The sequence below is a fragment of the Lagenorhynchus albirostris genome, chromosome 7 (assembly GCF_949774975.1).
Source record: "Lagenorhynchus albirostris chromosome 7, mLagAlb1.1, whole genome shotgun sequence".
In the NCBI taxonomy this organism is placed as follows: Eukaryota; Metazoa; Chordata; class Mammalia; order Artiodactyla; family Delphinidae; genus Lagenorhynchus; species Lagenorhynchus albirostris.
The window spans coordinates 67,606,782-67,627,498 of record NC_083101.1 but is presented as its reverse complement, the minus strand read 5'-3'; the positions used below and the strand labels follow the sequence as shown (position 1 = coordinate 67,627,498).

At 36.8% G+C, this 20,717-nt stretch overlaps 1 protein-coding gene across 2 annotated transcripts in view; it reads right to left on the bottom strand.

Moving 5' to 3' along the window:
* Positions 1 to 20,717, bottom strand: part of ADAMTSL1 (ADAMTS like 1) — a 1,031,718-nt gene that overhangs the window by 402,729 nt on the left and 608,272 nt on the right. For both annotated transcript variants that reach the window (XM_060155110.1, XM_060155111.1), the window contains one exon: positions 9,478 to 9,523. In XM_060155110.1, coding sequence (XP_060011093.1) covers positions 9,478 to 9,523 — 46 coding nt within the window. The remainder of the gene's footprint in view (positions 1 to 9,477; positions 9,524 to 20,717) is intronic.

The window sequence follows — 20,717 nt, the reverse complement described above, 5'->3', positions numbered from 1 at the left end:
AAGAGCTTTAAGGAAAGAGCAGGCAGACATCTGCTCATGATGCTTTAGGCATTCATCTACTTAGGATAGTTTGGACCCATTCTACTATCCTAAAAGTTAGAAAGGAAAGGAATGGAAGTTAAAGAGATTCTTTACTAACATCATGTGTTTTTTTCATGTTTCATTTAATTAAAAATTTTTTTTGCATTGTTTGTTTTTCTGTGGTTTTGTTTTTTTTTTAAATTGGAGTATAGTTGATTTACAATGTTGTGTTAGTTTCAGGTGTACAGCAAAGTGACCCAGTTATACAGATATATATATATATATATTTTTTTTTTCATATTCTTTTCCCTTATAGGTTATTACAAAGTCTAGAGTAGAGTTCCCTGTGCTATACAGTAGGTCCTTGTTGGTGATCTATTTCGTATATAGTAGTGTGTATATGTTAATCCCAAATTCCTAATTTATCCCTCCCCTGCCTCCTTTCCCCTTTGGTAACCATAAGTTTGCTTTCTATGTCATGTGTTTTTAAAACCATGATATTTATATATCACTACAATAAAAGGGATCACAAAGAAAACCAAGGAGCTACAATATATTTACATCAAATTTTTTTCTTACTATTACTACAACAAACTGTCGATACCATTTTTTAAAAATGTAAAAAGGAGCACTACAGCTATTTGATCTTTTTAATCAATCAACAGTTGAGTGAGGTATGTGTGTGTGGTGAAGAAGACAATGCTATGGCTTGTGGCACCCAGTGTCCTATATGGAAATAGAGAAAAAAACTAGGCAAAATTTTCTATTGAACAATTACTTCCACTCCCAATTATCAAGGCTTTTAGTTCCTTACGCTCTCTCTGGTCAGGCATTTAAAAATATATACTGTTCATTCATTTTAGTCTTTCTCATCTCATCTGTACTCTGGCCAGGGGTCACCTCCACTGTCCATTTTCTTTTTTTTTTTTTTTAAATTTTTTATTGTAGTTGATTTACAATGTTGTGTTAGTTTCAGGTGTACAGCAATGTGAATCAGTTATAGATATACATATATCTACTCTTCTTTAGATTTTCTCATATAGATTATTACAGAACATTGAGTAGATTTCCCTCTGCTATACAGTAGGTCCTTATTAGTTATCTATTTTATTTATAGTAGTGTGTATATATTAATCCTGATTTCCTAATTTATCCCTCCACCCCCTTTTCGCCTTTGGTAACCATAAGTTTGTTTCCTACATCTGTGACTCTATTCTGTTTTGTAAATAAGTTCATTTGTACCATTTGGATAAAGAAGATGTGGTACATGTACACAATGGAATATTAGTCAGCCATAAAAAAGAATGAAATAATGTCATTTGCAGCAACATAGATGGACCTAGAGATTAAGTGAAGTCAGACAGAGAAAGACAAATATTATATGCTATTGCTTATATGTGGAATCCACTCTCCATTTTTCTTTTGTGCATCTCAGTATTGCCAGACTAAGTCCTAACACCCTCCTGACCACGTACTCCGTAAGGGCAAGTTGTCTAACCTCAGTTGAACCCTCTCTGCTACTACTAACAGTTCTTTAATTTTGCTTTGCTGGCTTCCACTCAGTTTCCCCAGTGGCTATGCTAGGCCTTCATGCTTACTGTCCCAAGTCCAACTTCCCTCCTTCCCCTTCAGCAGAGGACTTAGAAGACTTCTCTATAGAGAACCTTGAGCTTGTTCATCACGAGTAGCCTCAACTTGTCTCATCTTCAAAAGCTTTCTATATCCTCATCCCTTCTTTCTCGATCTGTGTCTGTTTTTTTAAGAATAGAGTGTATGTCTTTTTCCTTTTACAAGAGTCCTTCTCTTCTTGTCACCCAATGTCTACTTTGGGACCTGTGGCATCCGGTATACCCTCACCTGCACATATCATCAATCTCTCCCTTCAGATCAACTCATCTCTTAAGGGGTCTCTTATTTTAACAAACAAACAAAACAACACACCCTCCCACCCTTCTGTGACTCTACAAATGATGAAGTGTCTCTGTTAACACTTTATAAGAATAACTTAGACCTATTGATTCCATTTCCTCATTAATATGCTACACCCACTGCCATCCTGATTCTATTCCTAATACACTAGAGAAACTGCTCCCCCACTGGCCTTTTTTTTTCCAGAATTCGACCTACTGGCAACATTTATCCTATAGAACATCTTTAAGAATTCTCTCTTATTTCTTCTGCTACCTCTTTCATGATGCTTTTTATGGCTTATCTCTTACTATGTCCTCTTTCTTCCTGAGTACAGACATGCACCAAAGTTCCGAGGTTCCCTTCTCCCATTATTCTATTTGCTCTACCTACAAAAACTACTGCCAAATCTTTAAATTCTGTATTTCTTGCTTTGTGCTTCTGTCTCTTGAGCCCCGATCTCTTTCCTCAGATCAGATTCCCCCCTAACCTAGTTCAATATAACACCTACAAGTCCAGGCTGCATATCAAACTCAACAGTGTCCCTAAATCAAATTTACTATTTTCCTCTCCGAAACCTCCTCTCAATATTCGTACTTCTGATAATGACATTCACTGTTCTTCCAGAAGATGGGTACTCATTTTGTATTCAACAAATATCTACCTCAGCCATAAAATATTACTCAGCCATAAAAAAGAATGAAATAATGTCATTTGCAGCAACATGGATGGACCTAGAGATTAAGTGAAGTAAGTCAGACAGAGAAAGACAAATATTATATGATATTGCTTATATGTGGAATCCACTCTCCATTTTTTTTTTTTGTGCATCTCAGTATTGCCAGACTAAGTCCTAACACCCTCCTTAATATAGGTAAGTCAGCCATTCTAGGCACTGGGGATGAAGGAGTGGACAAGGTGAACAAGGCTCTATCCTCATGGAGTTTACATTCGAGAGTGGGAAAGCAGAACACCAACAACTAATCAAATAAGATAAATTCTGGTAGAGATAAGACCTTTAAAAAAAAAAGTAAAATGTGGTGGATTGACTATTGTGAGGAATGGGGCCAGGCAGTGGGACCACCACATTAGATAAGGTGGACAAGGAAACCTCTTTGAGGAAATGGTATCTGAGCCGAGATCGGAATAAAGAAGATGCCCATCATGCAAATATCAAAGAAAGAGCTTTTCCAACAGAGGGATCAGGCAGTGCTAGAGCTCTAAACACGCATATGCCTCTGTTTCCTTTATTCCCATTTCAACTCATCACTCTCATTTAAATCACTTGTTAAGTTGTGCAGAGTGACCTTACTTTTGTTCTCTCCTATATCTATTTCCTCCTGATTTCAGCCCTCATTACTTCTTGCCTCCCACCTGTTTCCTGTTCCAGTGCATCCCTCATATCACCACAGAAATAAACTTCCTAAAGTGGAACTCTACAATATCCTTCTCTCGCTCCACAATCTCTGGTGACCCTCCATTACTCACTGAACTAATATAAACTCAGAAGCTTAACATTCAAATCTGGTCATGGTGTAACCTCAAAATACCTTTCAATTCTTCTCTTCCATACCTCTAAGCACAATCCTACCCAAATTCGTGTTCAGAACACACCTTCAACATTCTTGTTTCCAAAGTTGCCCATTATGTCTCCTCCATTTGGACTGGTTGTCATCCCCTCCCACCCAATCTGAGCCAGTCACAGCACTCCTAGCCTTCTTAGTCCTACCTCAAATCACCTCCTCCTTGAAGGCCCTTCAGATTTCTCTCTGCTTTTAACCCACAAGAACTTTATCCCTTTCTTACTACGTTTGTCATATTTTGCCCTAGGATGTGGTTATGTGCACATCTGTCTTCTCTTTCTACATCCATTACCGTAAAACAGATGTTTTAAGACAGTGACCACATGATATTTATCCTTGTAGTAGTGCCGTGCCTCACACAGTTGGCATTGAATAGTATTTGCTAAACAAATGAATTTGGCAAATCTGAGTTTGATTAACTGATATTTATTTCATGATGCCCAAGTGGTTTCCCTTTTATCATTCCTCTTATTTGTTCTCAAGAGACCTGGATGTGAAAAGCCAGAAAGCAGAGAGGAAACAGAGACTCCTTATTCTGAAGTTTCAATCTGGCCAAATGATTAAAAGTTTGTATTGAGGAACATTAAAAATACCTATTTTTTTGATGTGAATAATCCATACACTGTGAAATAACTCTTGCTGAAATACTACTTGGTTGATTTCTGCTCAGGATACGTGAAACTCCTTAGCATTAGTCAGTGCTTAAAAAAATACCTTATAACCTGGGCTCCTTGGTGGGGCTAATGGTGGACTCTGCAAGGGCTCATGCCAAGAAGTACTTCCCAGAACTTCTACTGCCAGTGTCCTTGTCCTCACGATGAGACACAACCACCCCCTGACTCTGCAGGAGACCCTCCATTACTACCAGGATAGCCTCATCCACCAGAGGGCAGAGAGCAGAAGCAAGAAGAACTACAATCCTGCAGCCTGTGGAACAAAAACCACATTCACAGAAACAAAGACAAGATGAAAAGGCAAAGAGCTATGTACCAGATGAAGGAACAAGATAAAACCAAGAAAAAACAACTAAATGAAATGGAGATAGGCAACCTTCCAGAAAAAGAATTCAGAATAATGATAGTGAAGATGATCCAGGACCTTGGAAAAAGAATAGAGGTAAAGATCGAGAAGATGCAAGAAGTGTTTAACAAAGACCTAGAAGAATTAAAGAACACACAAACAGAGAAGAACAGTACAATAACTGAAATGAAAACTACACTAGAAGGAATCAATAGCAGAATAACTGAGGCAGAGGAACGGATAAGTGACCTGGAGACAGAATGGTGGAATTCACTGCTGTGGAACAGAATAAAGAAAAAATAATGAAAAGAAATGAAGACAGCCTAAGAGACCTCTGGGACAACATTAAACGCAACAACATTCACATTATAGGGGTCCCAGAAGGAGAAGAGAGAGAGAAAGGACCAGAGAAAATATTTAAAGAGATTACAGTCGAAAATTTCCCTAACATGGGAAAGGAAATAGCCACCCAAGTCCAGAAAGTGCAGAGAGTCCCACATAATAAACCCAAGGAGAAACACGCTGAGACACATAATAATCAAACTGACAAAAAATAAAGACAAAGAAAAATTATTGAAAGCAGCAAGGAAAAAAGGCAAATAACATACAAGGGAGCTCCCATAAGGTTAACAGCTGATTTCTCAGCAGAAACTCTACAAGCCAGAAGGGAGTGGCATGATATACTTAAAGTGATGAAAGGGAAGAACCTACAACCAAAATTACACTACCTGGCAAGGATCTCATTCAGATTCAATGGAGAAATCAAAAGCTTCAAAGACAAGCGAAAGATAAGAGAATTCAGCACCACAAAACCAGCTCTACAACAAATGCTAAAGGAACTTCTTTAAGTGGGAAATACAAGAGAAGAAAAGGACCTACAAAAACAAACCCAAAACAATTAAGAAAATGGTCATAGGAACATATGTATCGATAATTACCCTAAAGGTGAATGGATTAAATGCTCCAACCAAAAGACACAGGCTTGCTGAAAGGACACAAAAACAAGACCCATATATATGCTGTCTACAAGAGACCCACTTCAGACCTAGGGACACATACAGACTGAAAGTGAGGGGATGGAAAAAGATATTCCATGCAAATGGATATCAAAAGAAAGCTGGAGTAGCAATACTCATATCAGATAAAATAGACTTTAAAATAAAGAATGTTACAAGAGACAAGGAAGGACACTACATAATGATCAGGGGATCAATCCAAGGAGAAGATATAACAATTATAGATATATATGCACCCAACATAGGAGCACCTCAATACATAAGGCAACTGCTAACAGCTATAAAAGGGGAAATCAACAGTAACAAATTAATAGTGGGGGACTTTAACACCTCACTTAAACTAATGGACAGATCATCCAAAATGAAAATAAATAAGGAAATAGAAGCTTTAAATGACACAATAGACCAGATAGATTTAATCGATATTTACAGGACATTCCACCCAAAACAGCAGATTACACTTTATTCACAAGAGCACACGGAACATTCTCCAGGATAGATCACATCTTGGGTCACAAATCAAGCCTCAGTAAATTTAAGAAAATTGAAATCATATCAAGCATCTTTTCTGACCACAATACTATGAGATTAGAAATAAATTACAGGGAAAAAAACATAAAAAACAGAAACACATGGAGGCTAAAAAATACGTTAGTAAATAACCAAGTGATCAGTGAAGAAATCAAAGACGAAATCAAAAACTACCTAGAGACAAATGCCAATGAAAACATGATGATCCAAAACCTATGGGATGCAGCAAAAGCAGTTCTAAGAGGGAAGTTTGTAGCTTTACAAGGCTACCCCCCAAAACAAGAAAAATCTCAAATAAATAATGTAAGCTCACACCTAAAAACTAGAGAAAGAAGAACAAACAAAACCCAAAGCTAGCAGAAGGAAAGAAATCATAAAGATCAGAGCACAAGAAAATGAAATAGAAACAAAGAAAACAATAGCAAAGATCAGTAAAACTAAAAGCTGGTTCTTTGAGAAGATAAACAAAATTGATAAACCATTAGCCAGACTCATCAAGAAAAAGAGAGGACTGAAATCAATTAAATTAGAAATGAAAAAGGAGAAGTTACAACAGACACCGCAGAAATACAAAGCATCCTAACAGACTACTACAAGCAACTCTATGCCAATAAAATGGACAACCTGGAAGAAATGGACAATTCTTAGAAAGGTATAACCTTCCAAGGCTGAACAAGGAAGAAATAGAAAATATGAACAGACCAATCACAAGTAATGAAATTGAAACTGTGATTAAAAATCTTCCAACAAACAGAAGTCCAGGACCAGATGGCTTCACAGGTGAATTCTATCAAACATTTAGAGAAGAGGTAACACACATCCTTCTCAAACTCTTCCAAAAAACTGTGGAGGAAGGAACACTCCAAACTCAATCTATGAGGCCACCATCATCCTGACACCAAAACCAGACAAAGATACTACAAAAAAAGAAAATTACAGACCAATATCACCAATGAATATAGATGCAAAAATCCTCAACAAAATACCAGCAAACAGAATACAACAACACATTAAAAGGATCACACACCATGATCAAGTGGGATTTTTCCCAGGGATGCAAGTATTCTTCAATATATGCAAGTCAATCAATGTAATACACCATATTAACAAATTGAAGAAGAAATACCATATAATCATCTCAATAGATGCAGAAAAACCTTCTGACAAAATTCAACACTCATTTATGATAAAAACTGTCCAGAAAGTGGGCATAGGGGGAACCTACCTAAACATAATAAAGGCCATATACAACAAGCCCACAGCAAACATCATTCACAATGGTGAAAAACTGAAAGCATTTCCTCTAAGATCAGGAACAAGACAAGGATGTCCACTCTCACCACTATTATTCAACATAGTTTTGGAAGTCCTAGCCACGTCAATCGGAGAAGAAACAGAAATAAAAGGAATCCAAATTGGAAAAGAAGGAGTAAAACTGTCACTGTTTGCAGATGACATGATACTATACATAGAGAATCCTAAAGATGCTACCAGAAAACTACTAGAGCTAATCAATGAATCCGGTAAAGTAGCAGGATACAAAATTAATGCACAGAAATTTCTTGCATTTCTATACACTAACAATGAAAATCTGAAAGAGAAATTCAGGAAACACTTCCATTTACCACTGCAACAAAAAGAATAAAATACCTAGGAATAAACCTGCCTAAGGAGACGAAAGACCTGTATGCAGAAAACTATAAGACAATGATGAAAGTAATTAAAGGTGACACAAACAGATGGAGAGATATACCATGTTCTTGGATTGGAGGAATCAATATTGTGAAAATGACAATACTCCCCAAAGCAATCTACAGATTCAGTGCCAACCCTATCAAACTACCAATGGCATTTTTCACAGAACTAGAACCAAACATTTTACAATTTGTATGGAGACACAAAAGACCCCAAATAGCCAAAGCAGTCTTGAGGGAAAAGAGCAGAGCTGGAGGAATCAGACTCCCTGACTTCAGACTATACTACAAAGCTACAGTAATCAAGACTATATGGTACTGTCAGTAAAACAGAAATATAGATCAATGGAAAGAGATAGAAAGCCCAGATATAAACCCACACACCCATGGTCAGCTAATCTATGACAAAGGATGCAATGATATACAATGGAGAAAAGACACAGTCTCTTCAATAAGTGGTGCTGGGAAAACTGGACAGCTACATGTAAAAGAATGAAAATAGAACACTCCGTAACACCATACACAAAAATAAACTCAAAATGGATTAGAGACCTACATGTAAGACCAGACACTATAAATCTCTTAGAGGAAAACATAGGTGAACACTCTTTGACATAAATCACAGCAAGATCTTTTTTGATCCACCTCCTAGAGTAATGGAAATAGAAACAAAAATAAACAAATGGAACTTAACGAAACTTAAAAGCTCTTGCACAGCAAAGGAAACCATAAACAAGAAGAAAAGACAACCCTCAGAATGGGAGAAAATATTTGCAAATGAATCAACGGACAAAGGATTAATCTCCAAAATATATAAACAGCTCATGCAGCTCAATATTAAAAAAACAAACAACCCAATCCAGAAATGGGCAGAAGACCTAAACAGACATTTCTCCAAAGAAGACATTAAGATGGCTAAGAAGCACATGAAAAGCTGCTCAACATCACTAATTATTAGAGAAATGCCAATCAAAACTACAGTGAGGTATCACCTCACACCAGTTAGAATGGGCATCATCAGAAAATCTACAAACAACAAATGCTGGAGAGGGTGTGGAGAAAAGGGAACCCTCTTGCACTGTTGGTGGGATACAGCCACTACGGAGAACTGTATGGAGGTTCCTTAAAAAACTAAAAATAGAATTACCATATGACCTTGCAATCCCACTACTGGGCATATACACAGAGAAAACCATAATTCAAAAAGACACAGGCACCCCAATGTTCATTGCAGCAGTATTTACAATAGCCAGGTCATGGAAGCAACCTAAATGCCCACTGACAGACGAATGGATAAAGAAGATGTGGTACATATATACAATGGAATATTACTCAGCCGTGAAAAGGAATGAAATTGGGTTATTTGTTGAGACATGGATGCATCTAGAGACTGTCATACAGAGTGAAGTAAGTCAGAAAGAGAAAATCAAATATAGTATATTAACGCATATATGTGGAAGCTAGAAAAATAGTACAGATGAACCGGTTTGCAGGGCAGAAATTGAGACACAGATGCAGAGAACAAACGTATGGACACCAAGGGGGAAAAGCGGCGGGGGGTGGTGGTGGGATGAATTGGGAGATTGGGATTGACGTGTATACACTGATGTATATAAAATGAATGACTAATAAGAACCTGCTGTATAAAAAAATAAATAAAATAAAATAAATACCTTATCACAATCACAGAACCTTAATACTTACCACATTACTGCATGTTCTATATCGGATATTTCTTCCCTCACAGCTCCTAGAAAAAAAAAAAAACTCATTACTGCCTATGAAGGGCCCCAAATTTGAACTGTTTTGTTACAAAAACCATTTCCTCTCAGTACCAATATAAAAGCCTCTCTTTTCTTCTGAGTATGCTCTTAGAGGAATTACTATCAAATGTTAAATTGAGCAGACCTCAAGGAGTTGAATACATAAATTGATTTCTCTATACGCGTTGAAACTAAGCATTCATTTTGCTTCAAAAGTTGTCAAAGTAAGTACTTGTAATGAGTTCTTATTTAATCAAATAGATTTAATGCAAGGTTTTCTGATAAATATTAATATTAAATGAATCCTCTGTTAATTATCTCTGGTATAAAACTAAAGATAGGTTTCACTAATATGATAGATCTTACATTTAGAATATGATAAAAATTGGACTTAACATTCAACATGGTTTTTAAAATTACACATCTAAGAATATGAAAGTCATAATTCTTAAAGAATTATCTTCATTTCTAAAGTACATCCTCATTGTGGAGGTTTTAGAAAAGAAAGATGACGCAAAAGAACAAAAATCCCCCATTGCTGTCTCATCTAAAGATAATCACTATTATTTTGATTTATTAATTTCTTTCCAATGCAGAGGAAATAACACCACTTATACAATTTTATAGCTTGCTTTTCTTCCAAGTAAAAATTTTTGGAGTTATTTTTCCACACTACTAAATAACTTTAAAGACATCATTTTGAGAGCTACATACTATTCCATCAAATGATATAACTTGTGTAATCATTCTTCCATTTCTTGTCATTTAAGTAGTTTCTAATTTGGGGTTTGGTAAGTGATCATGTGATAAACCATGTCCATGCGTATGTTTTATCCAAGTTTCTGACTATGTCTTTAGGAGAGATAAGTTTCTAGAAGGGGAATTACAGCACTAAAGGGAAAGAACTTTTATAAGGCTCTTGATAAATATTGCCAAATTGCGTTCCATAAAGGTTGTACCATTGCATTCTCCCACCAGCAATATATGGGAGTTTCCATTTTACTGAACTCTTGTGAACAAATACAATCAATTTTTTATTAAATGTTCAATGATGACACTTAAGAACAGCAGTACTCTGCTCTTTCAAAATAAGTCACACTTATAAAAAAACAAGTAAGATATGAAATTCTGAGAGAATTATCAAACTAATAACTAATAGTTATGGAATTCCAGGAATATTTCTAAGTTTGCTCTATGTATTAATTTATTTACTCTTCTCAAGAACACTGGGAGACAGGGTACTGTCATTATACCCATTTTACAGAAGAGAAAATGTAAGTTTAGGGAGGTTAAGTAACTTGCCAAAATCACACAACTATTAAGTAATAGAGCTGAGATTTGAAACCGAGCCATTCAGAGCTTACACTCATAACCGTGATGCTCTACTGCCCCCTAATTCACTTGTTTGTTCAGCACACGCCCATTGAGCTCCTATTATATACTGGGCAATACATTTACTTCCGGGAATACAAAGAAGAATGAGCATGACTTGGTCTTCGCTATTAAGAAAATATTCATATAATTCAGTGTAAAAAATGCTAGATAGTATTTGTGTTAGGTCTCAAGAATGTCATCAAAAAGAAAATGTCACCTGAAAATACAATTACACAAAGGCTCTCTTAGAGAGATAGAAAGGTCCCAGGCTTGAAGACTTGACTGTAACCAGACTGACTATATTAATACGCACTCAACAGCAGAATGTAACAAAGGAAAAAAAGGGCTGGCCAGAATCACAGAAAAAAAGGAGAATGGAAGAGATACTAGGTTGCCAGTGCCCAGCCCAGCAATGTCCCAGGCTAAGGGCCAATGAACTTCACGTCCTCCTGATCCCCTTGGCTAGGCTGTTGCTATCACAGTCCAGATGCCTCACACTAACCTAGCTGATGCCAGTGAATTTTTTGCTCATCTCAGAAATATCCCTCATTACAATGCCATGTTGATCAAAGCAATTTGCCAAGCGTGGTCTGTTTTTACATGACTGCTAAGAGGCAGAGGCACTGGTCATGCTGACATGGGAATGGTCCATGTTATGGACAGTTCTACTTCACACTGTAAGTTAATAAATTGGCATTTTAAATTGAAATATTAACCTCACAGGCCAAGTCATCGCAAGTCCACCTCCAAGAGAAGGATTTGTTCTTGGTGTGACTGCTGAAAAATATCAGGTTTCTGAGTTTAAAAAGATGAGAGCTAGGCTCCAACTGATGGTAAATTTACAAGGTAATTAATGCTATGACCTGGACGCCTTTGGTAGCATGCCATGTAGACATCAGTGTTGGCTGAATGTGATATGTTTTTCAATTTTGAAATTCCTAGTGCATATGTGACATACTGTAGTGGTTAAGAGTACCCAGTTTGACAGCAGAACCTTCTTTCTGGAATCCTGATTCCTTAGTTTCTATACCTCAGTTTTGTCATCTTTAAAATAGGATAATATTGCTTATCTCCTGGGATTATTATGAGGAGTAACTGAGTTAATATTTGTGAAGCACTTCAAACAGTGCCTCACACAGAGTAAGCATTATACAGACATTTAAAAATAAATTAATTATATAATAGATGTAAAAATATAATAGATATTAAAAGAGGGTGAAGGATACGTGGAGAAGAAACCATAGGCAAAGGCATAGAGGAAAGAAAAGATATGGTGTGTTTGTACATTTTCAAGCGGTTTGGTTGTGCAGTTTTGGGTGTATGTGGGGAACTGAAAGAGATTAAGAAAAAGCCTTCTAACTGTGAACTTTGCAATAGGCAGAGGGGAACCACTGAAGGTTTTAAAACAAAGGAGATCCAATGATGACTTCTTGCCTTAAAAAAGTGAACTCTGGCATTAATCATGAAGACCTTAAAATGCTATGTTTTTCACCCTCCTTTTATTTTATTTTCCTAACCTTATCTCCCTGAAAGGAATAATGGAAACACATCTGAATTAGGAGTTTGACAATCTGAGTCACAGACTTTGCTCTTCCCCTTGCGTAAGCCTCTTGTCCTCTCAGGGTTTTTGCTTCCTCATCTGTCAACTGGATATCACTGTATACGGAAACGGCAGTGCCTAAAGTTGTGATCACCAACTGAGATAACTCACAAAAGTTCTATCCAAACGTCAATGGGGTTATTAGAGATAATGCTTACTAAAAAAATTAAAAAGCAGAAAAACATCTAGTTCAATAATTTAAATGAGCCTTTTCCCAGATATTTTAAACTATGAATACCTACTTCGTATGTTCTAAAAGCATCCTTGAGATGGACCTAGAGATTATCATACTAAGTGAAGTAAGTCAAATAAATACAAATAGTATATAATAGCACTTATATATGGAATCTAAAAAAATAATATAATTAAACTTATTTACAAAACAGAAACAGACTCACAAATATAGAAAACAAACTTACGGTTACCAAAGGGGAAATGCGGGGGAGGACAAATTAGGAGTTTGGGATTAACATATACACACTACTATATATAAAATAGATAAACAACAAGGATTTACTGTATAGCACAGGGAACTATATTCAGTAGCTTGTAATAACCTACAATGGAAAAAAATCTGTAAAAGAAAACATATATATAGATGGATAGATACAGATATATAGATATATAGATACAGATATCTGAATCACTTTGATGTATGCCTGAAACTAACATAATATTGTAAATCAACTATAGTTCAATAATTTAAAAAAAAGCATCCTTGGGTAACAGGAAAAGTAAGCATATAATGTAAAAGATTGAATTAAATGCTTCTCATTTAGCAAAAACAAATCAAAAACAAACGGCGGTGGGGGAAGAGAGGGGTTCCCATACTAGGAGGGGCCCACCCACAGAGTGGGGATTAGCAGGGACAGGGAGAGACCTTCGGGGGATCAGGGCATCAGAGGGGAATGCGGATAGCATTTCCCCCACCCACTCGGGCCTGGCAAGCCTACTGAGGTCCCAGGCCTGAACCACCGTCCTCCAAGGCCGCCTCTGGCCATGCTGAGCCTAAGCCATGCCCCCCACCCCACCCCCAGGGCCTTTTCTGGCTGCACAGTTCCTGATCCCCAGCCCTGCCCTCCCTTGTCTACCCCCCCGACCCCCACCAAGGCCTTTTCGGGGTTTTTTTTTTTTGGCCGTTGTGGTTCTGTTTTGCTTTCTTTCTGTTGTTTCACTTATATTTTTATTTTTTGTAATACATTTTTTATTTTTCTAATTTTATTGTATTTTTATTCTTTGTTATTGTTCTGCTCCTTTTTGTTTGTTGCCTTTCTTTTTTTTTTGTCATGCTGCACAGCTTGCGGAATCTTGGTTTCCAGGCCAGGGGTCGGGCCTGAGCTTCTGTGGTGGGAGCACGGAGACCAAACCACTGGATTAACAGAGAACCTCAGGCCCCAGGGAATACTGATCAGTGTGAGGTCTCCCAGGGGTCCTCATCAGGGCACCAAGACCCCACTCTACCCAACTGCCTGCAAACTCCAGTGCTGGATGCCTCAGGCAAAACAAGCAGTAAGACAGGCACACAGCCCCACCCATCAAAAAAATGAGACAACAAAAGAATATGTTACAGACGAAGGAGTAAAGATCAAATAAAAGACCAAATAAATGAAGAGGAAATAGGCAACCTACCTGAAAAAGAATTCAGAGTAATGATAGTAAAGATGATCCAAAATCTTGGAAGTAGAATGGAGGCACAGATTGAGAAAATACAAGAAATGATTAACAAGGACCTAGAAGAACTAAAGAACAAACAAACAGTGAGGAACAGCACAATAACTGAAATGAAAAATACACTAGAAGGAATCAATAGCAGAATAACTGAAGCAGAAGAACAAATAAGTGAGCTGGAAGACAGAATGGTGGAAATAACCGCTGAGGAGCAGAATAAAGAGAAAAGAGTGAAAAGAAATGATGACAGTCTCAGAGACTTCTGGGACAATATTAAATGCACCAATATTTGAATAATAGGGGCCCCAGAAGAAGAATAGAAAGAGAAGGGGTCTGAGAAAATATTTGAAAAGATTATAGTTGAAAACTTCCCTAACATGAAAAGGGAAATAGCCACCCAAGTCCATGAACTGCAGAGTCCCAGGCAGGAAAAACTCAAGGAGAAACATGCCAAGACACATATTAATCAAACTAACAAAAATTAAATTCAAAGCAAAATATTAAAAGCATCAAGGTAAAAGCAACAAATAACATACAAGGGGATCCCCATAAGGTTATCAGCTGATTTTCCAGGAGAAACTCTGCAGGCCAGAAGGGAGTGGCAGGACATATTTAAAGTGATGAAAGGAAAAAACCTACAACGAAGATTACTCTACCCAGCAAGGATCTCATTCAGATTCGATGGAGAAATCAAAAGCTTTACAGACAAGCAAAAGCTAAGAGAACTCAGTACCACCAAACCAACTTTACAACAAATGCTAAAGGAACTTCTCTAGGCAGGAAACACAAGAGAAGAAAAAGAACCGCAAACCCAAAACAATTAACAAAATGGTAATAGGAACATACATATTGATAATTACCTTTAATGTACATGCATTAAATGCTCCAACCAAAACACACAGACCGGCTGAATGGATACATAAACAAGACCCATCTATACGCTGTCTACAGGAGACCCACTTCAGACCTAGGGACACATACAGACTAAAAGTGAAGGGATGGAAAAGGATATTCCATGAAAATGGAAATCAAAAGAAAGCTGGAGTAGCAATACTGATATCAGATAAGATAGATTTTAAAATAAAGATTGTTACAAGAGACAAAAAAGACACTACATAATGATCAAAGTATCAATCCAAGAAGAAGATAGAACAATAATAAATATTTATACACCGAATATAGGAGCATCTCAATACATAAGGCAAAAGCTAACAGCCATAAAAGGGGAAATCTACAGTAACACAATGAAAGTGGGGGACTTTAACACCCCACTTAAACCAATGGACAGAGCATCCAGACAGAAAATAAATAAGGAAACACAGGCTTTAAATGACACACAAGACCAGATAGATTTAATTGATATTTACAGGACTTTCCACCTGAAAGTGGCAGTTCTTCTCACATGCACATGGAACATTCTCCAGGATAGATCATATCTTGGGGCACAAATCAAGCCTCAGAAAACTTTAAAAAATTGTATCAAGCATGTTTTCTGACCACAACACTATGAGATTAGAAATCAATTACAGGAAAAAGAAAACTGTAAAAAACACAAACACGTGGAGGCTAAACAATACGCTACTAAATAACCAAGAAACAACTGAAGACATCAAAGAGGAAATAAAAAAATACATAGAAACAAATGACAATGAAAACACAACGCAAAACCTACGCAATGCAGAAAAAGAAGTTCTAAGAGGGAAGTGTGTAGCAATTCAATCTCACCTCAAGAAACAAGAAAAATCTCAAAAAAAAAAAATAAAATCTAACCTTACACTTAAAGGAACTAGAGAAAGAAGACGACGAACAACAAAATAACCCAAGGGAAAGAAATCATAAAGATCAGAGTAGAAATAAACGAAATAGAAACAAGGAAAACAATAGAAAAGATAATAAAACTAAAAGCTGGTTCTTTGAGAAGATAAACAAAATTGATAAACCTTTAGCCAGACTCATCAAGAAAAAAAGGGAGAGGACTCAAATCAATAAAATGAGAAACGAAAAAGGAGAAATTACAACTGACACCACAGAAATACAAAGGATCACAAGAGACTACTACAAGCAACTATATGCAAATAAAACGGACAACCTGGAGGAAATGGACAATTCTTGGAAAGGTACAACTTTCCAAGACTGAGCCAGGAAGAATTAGAAAATATAAACAGACCAATCGCAAGTAATGAAATTGAAAGTGTTATCAAAAATCGTCCATGAAATAAAAGTCCAGGACCAGATGGCTTCACAAGTGAATTCTAACAAACATTTAGAGAAGAGCTAACACCTATCCTTCTCAAACTCTTCCAAAAAAATTGCAGAGGGAGGAAAACTGCCAAACTCACTCTACAAGGCCACCATCACCCTGATACCAAAACCAGACAAAGATATCACAAAAAAGAAAATTACAGACCAATATCACTGATGAACACAGACATAAAAGTCCTCAACAAAATTCTAGGAAAGAGAATCCAATAACACATTAAAAGGATCATACACCATGACCAAGTGGGATTTATCCCAGGGATGCAAGGATTCTTCAATATATGCAAATCAATCAATGTGATACACCATATTAACAAACTGAAGAATAAAAACCACATGATCATCTCAATAGATGCAGAAAAACCTTTTGACAAAATTCAACACCCATTTATGATACAAACCCTCCAGAAAGTGGGCATAGAGGGAACTTACCTTAACATAATGAAGGCCATATATGAGAAACCCACAGCAAACATCATTCACAATGGTGAAAAACTGAAAGCATTTCCTCTAAGATCAGGAACAAGACAAGGATGTCCACTCTCACCACTATTATCCAACAGTTTTGGAAGACCTAACCATGGCAATCAGAGAAGAAAAAGAAATAAAAGGAATCCAAATTGGAAAAGAAGGAGTAAAACTGTCACTGTTTGCAGATGACATGATACTATACATAGAAAATCCTAAAGATGCCACCAGAAAACTACTAGAGTTCATCAATGAATTTGGTAAAGTTGCAGGGTGCAAAATAAATGCACAGAAATCTCATGCATTCCTATATACTAACAATGAAATATCAGAAAGAGAAATTAAGGAAACAATCCCATTTACCATCACAACAAAAAGAATAAAATACCTAGGAATAAACCTACCTAAGGAGGCAAAAGATCTGTATGCAGAAAACTATAAAACACTGATGAAAGAAGTCAAAGATGACACAAACAGATGGAGAGATATACCATGTTCTTGGATTGGAAGAATCAATATTGTGAAAATGACAATACTCCCCAAAGCAATCTACAGATTCAGTGCCAACCCTATCAAACTACCAATGGCATTTTTCACAGAACTAGAACCAAACATTTTACAATTTGTATGGAAACACAAAAGACCCCGAGTAGCCAAAGCCATCTTGAGAAAGAAAAACGGAGCTGGAGGAATCAGGCTCTCTGACTTCAGACTATTACAAAGCTACAGTAATCAAGACAGTATGGTATTGGCACAAAAAAAGAAATATAGATAAATGGAAGAGGACAGAAAGCCCACAGATAAACCCAAGCACCTATGGTTACCTAATCTATGACAAAGGAGGCAAGACTATACAATGGAGAAAAGACAGTCTCTTCAATAAGTGCTGCTGGGAAAACTGGACAGCTACATGTAAAAGAATGAAATTAGAACACTCCCTAATACCATACACAAAAATAAACTCAAAATGGATTAAAGGCCTGACACTATAAAGGCCTGACACTATAAAACTCTTAGAGGAAAACATATGAAGAAACACTCTTTGACATAAATCACAGCAAGATCTTTTTTGACCCACCTCTTAGAGTAATGAAAATAAAAACAAAAATACACAAATGGGACCTAATGAAACTTAAGAGATTTTGCACAGCAAAGGAAAGCATAAAGAAGACGAAAAGACAACCCTCAGAATTGGAGTAAATATTTGGACAAATTTCCAACTTATATAAACAGCTAATGCAGCTCAGTATAAAAAAACCCAAACAATCCAATCAAAAAATGGGTGGAAGACCTAAATAGACATTTCTCCAAAGAAGACATACAGATGGCCAAGAGGCACATGAGAAGATGCTCAACATCACTAATTATTAGAGAACTGCAAATCAAAACTACAATGAGGTATCACCTCACACTGGTCAGAATGGCCATCATCAAAACATCTACAAACAATAAATGGTGGAGAGAGTGTGGAGAAAAGGGAACCTTCTTGCACTTTTGTTGGGAATGTAAATTGATACAGCCACTATGGAGGACAATATGGAGGTTCCTTAAAAAACTAAAAATATAACTACAGTACGACTCAGCAATTCTATTACTGGGCATATACCCTGAGAAAACTGTAATTCCCAAAGACACATGCACCTCATTGTTCACTGCAGCACTATTTACAATAGCCAGGCCATGGAAACAACCTAAATGCCCATCGACAGAGGAATGGATAAAGAAGATGTGGTACATATATAGAATGGAATATTAGCCATAAAAAAGAACGAAATTGGGTCATTTGTAGAGATGTGGATGGACCTAGAGTGTGTCATACAGAGTGAAGTGTGTCAGAATGAGAAGAAAAAATATCATATAATAACGCATATATGTGGAATCTAAAAAAGTGGTACAGATGAACCTATTTTCAGGGCAGGAATAGAGACGCAGACATAGAGAACAGACGTGTGGACACAGCAGTGGAAGGGGAGGGTGGGATGAATTGGGAGATTAGGACTGACATAAATACACTACCATGTGTAAAACAGATAGTTAGTGGGAACCTGCTATATAGCACAGGGAGCTCAGCTCGGTGCTCTGTGATGACCTAGATGGGTGGGATGGGGGAGGGGATGGGAGGGAGGTCCAAGAGGGAGGGGATATATGTATACATATAGCTGATTCAGTTCGTTGTACAACAGAAACTAACACAATATTGGAAAGCAGCTATACTCACCACCACCACCCCCCACAAAAAAAAGCTGAGCTGGGGGAGTACCGTCATCCCGTCATTTCGCTCATTCGAGATAAGCCTTAAGAAGACTCTCTGATTCCCAGGAAATGTGACTCTTCGTTCCTGCCGTCTACAATTTGATATCTTCAAAAAAAATTCTATCCCACACACCCGTCTCCCAATCCCAGAGAATCCAAGTTTATAAGGGCAATCATAAGGCAGACAGGTACACCCTTTCAATTTTCTGTTCCCACACTGATTTGCTGTCCTTCAAATACTGGCACTTTTCAAAACTACAAAATCACCCTCATTTTAGATAAATGTATCATATTCTATATAAAGAAATGTTACTTTCAATCTCAGTTGGACTTTAGCCACTTTTTGATCAGTGGTTCCTGCAGAAATAAAACTATTAAGACAAACAAACAAACACAAAACATAGCAAAGAAAAAACCACTTGCCACCATTTCCAAAGTACATCCTGTAATTGTCTAACACCTAATATTGATTTGCAAATAATTTAATTCTGCTCCTGAGTTAAGTCTTCCCTTCACTGTATTGTATTACTTTTTGAGTGAGAGCTTATTTAATTTGAGTGAAATATGATAGTAAAGTGGTAATGTTTGAGTTTGGAAAAGTCCTTGTTATTAAAAGACACTATCAAATTGTGGACAATAATATTAATACTAACGTCTACTATATATTGAATGTCTGCTATAGGTATCTGGTCCAGTATTAGGTATTCTGTACACATTATCTCTAAGTTTCCAACAACTGGAAGGCTTTATTATTCCCACTTAATAGGTAAGAAAACTGAGGCTGAGAAAGACTAGGAGGCTGAAACCCATATACCTACTCAGGAAAGAGAGAACTAGGGATTGGAACTCAGGTGTGTCTAACTCTAAAGCGTATACAACAACGATAATAATACAAAAGGAGCAAGATGTACTCAAGACGTGGAAAATCCTAACACTAGATTAAACCTTGGAGGCTGAGCCTGGGGGTTAACTGCACCTTATTTTCCACATCAGTACATAACCTGCTTCTCAATTCTGCTAAAGCCTGTAAGTAAATGACATCTAGATACACCCTGTACATTGGGAACAACTCCAAGAGAACCACACTCATCAGTAAAATGTAATGTGAAAGAACTTCAGGGCAGGAAAGTTTGTATTTTTTGAAAGTTCAAGTTTGTTAACGCGGAATGTAAATTTTACTTAAATAACAAAGTGACTATTCCACCGCAAGGATTTTAACTCCTGCCAAGCATGAATTTCTTCATTGAAGGCATTTATCTAGGCATAAAAGCCTCATCTGAGAATTATGCAATAAAAAATATTTTCTTCTGTTTTTAAAAAAAATTCTTAAAAAAAACAGTTAACATAAAACAGCTGAAAGATTTTCTTCACATTTTAACAAAATAAAATTCACTGCTGGAAATGAAAACAAACATTAGAAATTTCAGTCCAAAATGGTTTCTGAGGAAAATAATAACACCAATAACACCAATAACAAAGGATTTAAGTAAGTGCATCTGCTCAATGAAAACTATGAAACAGCTACAGGACTACATTTAGTGAGTTAAATATTGTACCAA